The sequence below is a fragment of the Bufo bufo genome, chromosome 1, assembly GCF_905171765.1.
Source record: "Bufo bufo chromosome 1, aBufBuf1.1, whole genome shotgun sequence".
Taxonomy (NCBI): Eukaryota; Metazoa; Chordata; class Amphibia; order Anura; family Bufonidae; genus Bufo; species Bufo bufo.
In genome coordinates this window covers 762,540,569-762,548,439 of record NC_053389.1, presented here as the reverse complement: position 1 = coordinate 762,548,439, position 7,871 = coordinate 762,540,569, and the positions used below count along the sequence as shown (strand labels likewise).

Below are 7,871 nucleotides of genomic sequence, written 5' to 3'. Positions count from 1 at the left end.
CTCCCCCTCGCCTTGAAGAAAGTCGCCTTCCACCTCCTCTCAGCCCCCTATCTGCATCCTCCCCGCCACCGCTCATAGCCTCGGCCATCTCCTTAGCCTTGCTTCTTGTGATGCTGGCCATCATTGCCACGGATGATCACTGACACAGACTGCAACCTGATGCACACACACACCTTATTGTATTTGCACTCAGACTGTCTAGAGTTGAGATGATCTTAAGACTCCAGCGGCAAAAGCTACTGCTGGTAGTCTTTAGTGTCTGGGAGTATGGGTCTCACACTCACACACACTAGTATCTCGATCCCACTTTGCTGCCACCAATATGTGACGAATACCGTACCCCTTGTGCCCCGACTTACGCCGGATGTCATCTACGTCGAGCTCATGAGATACGGTATGGTCACTGGCGTGACGTTACACCCTCCTGGAGGAGCGGGTATGGTCAGTCTTGGTACAGTTTTCACAGACTCCTCCTGTCCACACGGGCACAAAGAGGCAACAAGCTGAGAGAGCCTTTTCACTGCCCCAGTGAAAAAGCACGTTCTCAGCCCGGGAAGACTGCCACCAGTTTCTTGTTTGATATAAGCCTGGTCCGCTAACAAGATCATATAGGGTAAGAAACCAACCCGCGGTAGCATATAACTAGGCCGAAACACGGACGTGGGGATTCGTGATCGAGATACAAGACAGCACAAGATTAAACTATATATTTAATCGCCTTAAGGGCACACTAGATAACATACTATACACAAAGAATATATACAGTGGTCTGAGGTTACGAATACAGGTAGTATGGTACAAACAGGATTACACAGAGTACAAGTCAATTACTGGGTAGATAAATGTTCCTTCTATTAGCTGGGGTTCCTGGCTGGCTGAATGTAAGTGTGAAAAGTTGTAAACACTGGTGGACTGCTAGAGGTCCTCGGCCATCTGCTGTCTTTGAAGCAGGGCCCCCTGTGGAGCTCACTACCTCTGCTACCTTTCAGCTTATGGCTGGTGTGGGGACATGGCTGACCGTAAATATTAATCCATATTCTTTACACGGGGTTAATATTCCTGACTTTGCCCCTTTAGGAAGCTAGGAGATGGATTTAGATCCACCCCTAACTCAGCTAGTAGTGTGTTAGCTGAAGAAGTGAGAGAAGCTACATGTGCTCACTCCTCTTCTTATCTGGGAAGATTTGCACTGTCAATTGTTTGGAACTGTGTTTGATACCGTTGGATGTACTACAACTCCCATTCTGTACTTTAGTAAAGAGAAAGTTGTTTATTTTCTGCAACTGGCCTAGTAACTGACTCCAGCACCATTTGCCGGCCATTGCACTAGGGAGAATTGATGAGAAGTTTGCCACTGAAAATAATAATAGCCAGAGCCACTACTACTCCCATCCTCCACTCCTTCTCCGGGGCTTTTGGCTGCTTTGTCCATTTCCCTGGTTACAATTCTCTTACTTTACCATATCAGATAAGGAAGACAAACCCAGTTATATACTGTAACTTCCTCTTAAATTTGCACAACCAGACATGAGAAAAGAGATATAAACAGTTTAAAGGAAGAACACACTGATATGATGGCAAGAGGACACGTACAGAATAGCACCTAATGAAATACCAGGCCGGAAGATGCAGCTTATGAACGAAGCCTAAAATATTTATATGTAGCCCAGAGAACAGAAAACCTTTATGAAGAACTCCTAGGAGACCCAGACACTTTCTGGAGATATTGGACTGATATAGCAGTGGTGGTGTGGTCAGAACAGGACAGTCACCTTAGTTCTACATGACCTACTGTGCTAGACCTCAGTAAACAAAGAAAACCAGGCGTATCCTGAAGTAAAAGAACTTAAAGAACTTGGGATGGATCAGAGGTTCTTCACACATTTACTGCTGGTGATACTTGGTAATAGTCTATGTGTGTCTTATTACTGTATAAAAGTCTATGTCTGGTCACTGTCTATGACTGGTCACTGCATTCATTACCTAAAATTCAAAAACTGATCTTTCCACCTCATAGTTTTTGGAATCGGGTCACTCAATGAGAGGCTGTCAGAGTTGACTGAAAGGCTCCTACAGCCTTTCACTGAGCATATACCTGGATACAAAACATGTCCTGGCTGCATTATGTAACACCCTAGAGTGCTGTTGCCACCTCTGCACCTTGCTACTGTCTCCTATGGTTAACCTAGTTATGTCATCTGTGTATTTATTGCAGGTCCTTCACAAGGTGCATTTCCTATTTTGTAACTGTTTAAGTGTAATGTGCCTGGTTCACCAGCAGACATGCAAACATGGCAGAGCTACAGGGACACAGAGGATGGAACCTTCTTTCCATTCTCTTCTCTCCCTCTAGGGAGGAGTTTAGTTTTAGGAGTCAGTCTAGCTTAGGGGAAGGAAGCAGGAGCCCGTCCCTGCTAGACAAACCCTATCTGGACCAGCTTGAGCACCTTCAGCTCAGCTGGATAAGGAGGTCGAAGCTCAAAGCCTCAGAAACCAGGAGGAAAGTTTTCCCTGGATAAAGTTAGAGACAGACCAGACCACAGAAAGTGAAGTACAGCATAAAGAAGAAGTTGAGTTCCATAGCCAGCCTGTTAGCACAGCAAAACCAGAGAGCAACAGACATAGCAGAGAAGAGTTTGTCTGCCACCGTTATGCTAACGCTTGCTGGAAACCAAATCAAAACCTGTAAACTGTTTGGTGGAACATTCATTGAAACTAAAGCTGCTGTTCTACTATATACAGGGTCTGGACTCAATTTATTTCTTCATCCCTTTTACCAACTACCCCTTTGCTCTGCTGTGGACGACACCACCTGGGGTTCAGCGTATCCAGGTAGAAGCACCGTGACAGGTGCAACACCATTAAGGGACAGTTAGGCCGTCCTAGACCACTCTGGAATTCCTACACCTGGGTACCACCATATCACTAAAAGGGGCCCTGTGCCCTTGTTGCTTCACTGCAACTGGCGTCCTGACAAAACAAGTAACTTTTTCCCACTTAAAGGGACCCCTGGTGGCGGCATAACGCTGCAATTACATAATATCTCATGGACAACGGGGTGTTATTATACACAGTTATACCTCATGAGGCTGCTATCACTGCCCTGCAGTAGCTCCTATCCATGTACAGTGATTACAGTTCTGATCTGAAGGATTTTTTTGTATTCTGCTATCTGTGTATATACAAACCGGATTCCAAAAAAGTTGGGACACTATAAAAATCGTGATTAAAAACTTAATGCAATGATGTGGAGGTGCCAACTTCTAATATTTTATTCAGAATAGAACATAAATCACGGAACAAAAGTTTAAACTGAGAAAATGTACCATTTTAAGGGAAAAATATGTTGAATCAGAATTTCATGGTGTCAACAAATCCGCAAAAAGTTGGGACCAAGGCCATTTTCACCACTGTGTGGCATCTCCCCTTCTTCTTACAACACTCAACAGACGTCTGGGGTCGAGGAGAGACCAGTTTCTCAAGTTTAGAAATTAGGAATGCTCTCCCATTCTTGTATAATTCAGGCCTCTAACTGTTCAATCGTCTTGGGCCCTTCTTTGTTGCACCTTCCTCTTTATGATGCGCCAAATGTTCTTATAGGTGAAGATCTGGACTGCAGGACTGGCCATTTCAGTACCCGGATCCTTCTCCTACGCAGCCATGATGTTGTGATTGATGCAGAATGTGGTCTGGCATTATCTTGTTGAAAAATGCAGGGTCTTCCCTGAAAGAGATGACGTCTGGATGGGAGCATATGTTGTTCTAGAACCTGAATATATTTTTATGCATTGATGGTGCCTTTCCAGACATGCAAGCTGCCCATGCCACACGCACTCATGCAACCCCATACCATCAGAGATGCAGGCTTCTGAACCTAGCGTTGATAACAACTTGGGTTGTCCTTGTCCTCTTTGGTCCGGATGACATGGCGTCCCAGATTCCCAAAAAGAACTTCGAATTGTGACTCATCTGACCACAGAACAGTCTTCCATTTTGCCACACTCCATTTTAAATGATCCCTGGCCCAGTGAAATCGCCTGAGTTTGTGGATCTTGCTTAGAAATGGCTTCTTCTTTGCACTGTAGAGTTTCAGCTGGCAACGGCGGATGGCACGGTGGATTGTGTTCACTGACAATGGTTTCTGGATGTATTCCTGAGCCCATTCTGTGATTTCCTTTACAGTAGCATTCCTGTTTGTGGTGCAGTGTCGTTTAAGGGCCCGGAGATCACGGGCATCCAGTATGGTTTTACGGCCTTGACCCTTACGCACAGAGATTGTTCCAGATTCTCTGAATTTTCGGATGATTTTATGCACAGTTGATGATGATAGATGCAAAGTCTTTGCAATTTTTCGCTGGGTAACACCTTTCTGATATTGCTCTACTATCTTTCTGCGCAACATGGTGGGAATTGGTGATCCTCTACCCATCTTGGCTTCTGAGAGACACTGCCACTCTGAGAAGCTCTTTTTATACCCAATCATGTTGCCAATTGACCTAATTAGTGTTAATTGGTCTTCCAGTTCTTCGTTATGCTCAAATTTACTTTTTCCAGCCTCTTATTGCTACTTGTCCCAACTTTTTTGGGATTTGTTGAAATTTTGAATCAACGTATTTTTCCTTTAAAATGATACATTTACTCGGATTAAACGTTTGATCTGTCATCTACGTTCTATTACAAATAAAATATTGACATTTGCCATCTCCACATCATTGCATTCAGTTTTTATTCACAATTTGTTTAGTGTCCCAACTTTTTTGGAATCCGGTTTGTATATATATATTTTTTTGCAGACTTTGGGAGCGTCCATGGGATCTAAAGTGTTGTCATCTTTAGCGAATATTTTTGAAAGCAGATATTTATTTGGTGACACTAAACCCTTCGATCGGTGGCTGCTCTGGTATGGTCGCCACATCGACGACCTGCTGTTGATATGGTGCGGTGATGTGGGGGTCATACCGGGGTTCATCCATTTCCTGAACTGTAACACCCTCAATCTCAGGGATCATGCACACGACCGTATGTATTTTGCGGTCTGCAAAAAACAGATCCGCAAAAAAATACGTATGATGTCCGTGTGCATTCCGTATTTTGCACGGAACAGTTGGCCCCTAATAGTACAGTTCTATCCTTGTCCGTAATGCGGACAATAATAGGGCATGTTTTATTTTTTTGCGGAACGGACATACAGAAACGGAATGCACACGGAGTAACTTGTTTTTTTTTGCTGACCCATTGAAATAAAATATGTTTGTGTGCATGAGCCCTTAGTTTTACTCATTACCATCATCAGGAACATATTAATTTTTTGGATTTAAATTTACAAATAGACTGGATGACCCAAAAGGTTATAAGTACAACCCACAGGGGAAAAAAAGCTAAATCTCTAGCACAGATACTGTCCCCCTGTCTGTTTGTGGACAGGGCTAGCTGCTCTGCTCAGCCACCTTCGTTAGGGCTCATGCACACGACCGTATGTATTTTTCAGTCCGTAATGTGTAGAATAATAGGACATGTTCTATTTTTTGGCGGAAAGAAAATACAGAAACGGAATGCACACGGGGATCCGCTTAAGTTATAAAGAGGCGCAGGCTTCTCCATAACTTTGGTGCATCCAACGCCAGTCTAAATAAATGGGCGCACTCACACAACCGCGCCGTGTTTTGTGGTCTGCAAATTGCAGATCCCCAAAGCACGGATGCCGCCCGTGTGCTTTCCACAATTAGCGGCCCATTATAGAAATGCCTATTCTTGTGACAAGAATAGGACATGCTCTATATTATTTGTGAATGAGTGGGTCCGCACCTGTTCCGCAACATTTAGACCATTTTCTATGTCTAAAACAGGAGAAGAAAATGGTTAATAAGTTGGGCCTGTCGACTCGTCCCTGCCCATGCCACGCCCACAATTTTAGATCTGGCGTGAGCATTGTGCCCCCATCTGCACCTGAAATACGCCTAAAGTAGGCATATTTCGTAATACGCCAATCCATGAGTGGTGGTTGTGCCAGTGGCGTGCCCAGTGGCGTGGCCAGGGGGGGGGTGCGCCCCGGGTGCCGGCTCTGACGGGGGTGCCAGCAGGCCCAGAAGCAATGAGCGCTTCCATCAATACAGATGGAAGCGCTCATTGCTGAAGCGCTGACAACCGTGACCCAGTCCCACATAGTTCCCTGCCCCGCCACATAGTTCCCTGCCCCGCCACCGATCACCGCCATAGGCTTCAGGCCTAGTAGGCCTGAAGCCTATGCGGTAGTGAAATCCCGGCGCAGGCGCGTGTGATGATGTGTCGGGACTCAGCAGCACAGTGCTGGGACTCTGCAAGCAAGCGCAGGTAAGTATTTAGCTTTAGGGTTTCCTTCTTTCTTTTCTTTTTTTTTTTTGCCAACTTTGGGGGACATGAGGGGGCCGGGGTGCACAGAGGACATGTGGGGGCAAACTTTTATTTTATATTATGATGTGGGCTGTGGCAACTTTGGGGGACATGAGGGGGCCGGGGTGGACAGACGACATGGGGGGGCAAACTTAAATTTTATAATGTGGCAACTTTGGGGGACATGAGGGGGGTGCACACAGGAGGAGGTGGGGGTAATATGGTGGGATACTGTGTGGCACAGTGGGGGGGGGGAATTTATTATGGGAGGGATGGCAATGTGGGGGACACTACTGTGTGGGGGGCAGCGTGGGGGACACTACTGTGTGGGGGGCAGCGTGGGGGACATTACTGTGTGGGAGGCAGCATGGGGGACACTACTGTGTGGGGGCAGCGTGGGGGACACTACTGTGTGGGGGATACTACTGTATGGGGGCAGTGTGGGGGATACTACTGTGTGGGGGCAGCGTGGGGGAAATTACTGTGTGGGGAGCAGCGTGGGGGACACTACTGTGTGGGGGGCATCGTGGGGGACACTACTGTGTGGGGGATACTACTGTATGGGGGCAGTGTGGGGGACACTACTGTGTGGGGGCAGCGTGGGGTAAATTACTGTGTGGGGGGCAGCGTGGGGAAAATTACTGTGTGGGGGGCAGCGTGGGGGACACTACTGTGTGGGGGGCAACGTGGGGGACACTACTGTGTGGGGGACACTACTGTGTGGGGGCAACGTGGGGGACACTACTGTGTGGGGGACACTACTGTGTGGGGGGCAGTGTGGGGGAAATTACTGTGTGGGGGACACTACTGTGTGGGGGGCAGCATGGGGGCCTTTCTATTGGAGAGGCACTGTAGAGGTCAGTCTATTATTTCTGGGGACACTATAGAGGGATTATTACCTGGAGAACAATATAGGGTGTTACTATTACTGGGGGCACTCTAGGAGACATTATAGCTGCTGTGGACACTATAGGAACATTTGGGGTCATTTATCAAACTGGTGTAAAGTAGAACTGGCTTAGTAGCCCATAGCAGCCAATCAGATTCCACCTTTCATTTTTGACAGCTCTTTTGGAAATCCAGTTCTACTTTACACCAGTTTGATAAAGGACTCCAATTATGTCTATTAGGGTCACAATTTTTTCAGCAGTATAGTACCTGGGGCATTGGGGGGCACAACGGGCACAGTTATTGGGGTCAGCAGCAGGATGACACTGTGGGGACACCAGGAAGAGGAGGTTGATGGAAAAATTTAGAAATCTAACATGTCTGTGTTACAAACTCTGTAGAGACGAGATGCGGCTGAAAGAATTTATCATGGCGGTCTAACGGAAGAGAAGAGGAAAGAGAAGGTCTACATGACAGGAGATGTCCCTGGATGTAAGAGGTATGTGGTCAATTATTGGGGGGGGGGGGGGGGGGAGAAAGGACCCGCCTTGGGTGCCAAACACCGTGGGCACGCCACTGGGTTGTGCTTACACACTATAGGAAAAAGCGCCGGC

General features: G+C 46.7%; 1 protein-coding gene across 1 annotated transcript in view; it reads left to right on the top strand.

The window, feature by feature from the left end:
• Positions 1 to 1,598: 1,598 nt before the first annotated feature.
• LOC120986221 (adhesion G protein-coupled receptor E3-like) overlaps positions 1,599 to 7,871 on the top strand; it is a 205,694-nt gene continuing 199,421 nt past the window's right edge. Inside the window, exon 1 of the mRNA XM_040414660.1 lies at positions 1,599 to 1,903. Within this exon, the coding sequence (XP_040270594.1) occupies positions 1,861 to 1,903 (43 nt within the window). The 5' untranslated portion in view covers positions 1,599 to 1,860. The remainder of the gene's footprint in view (positions 1,904 to 7,871) is intronic.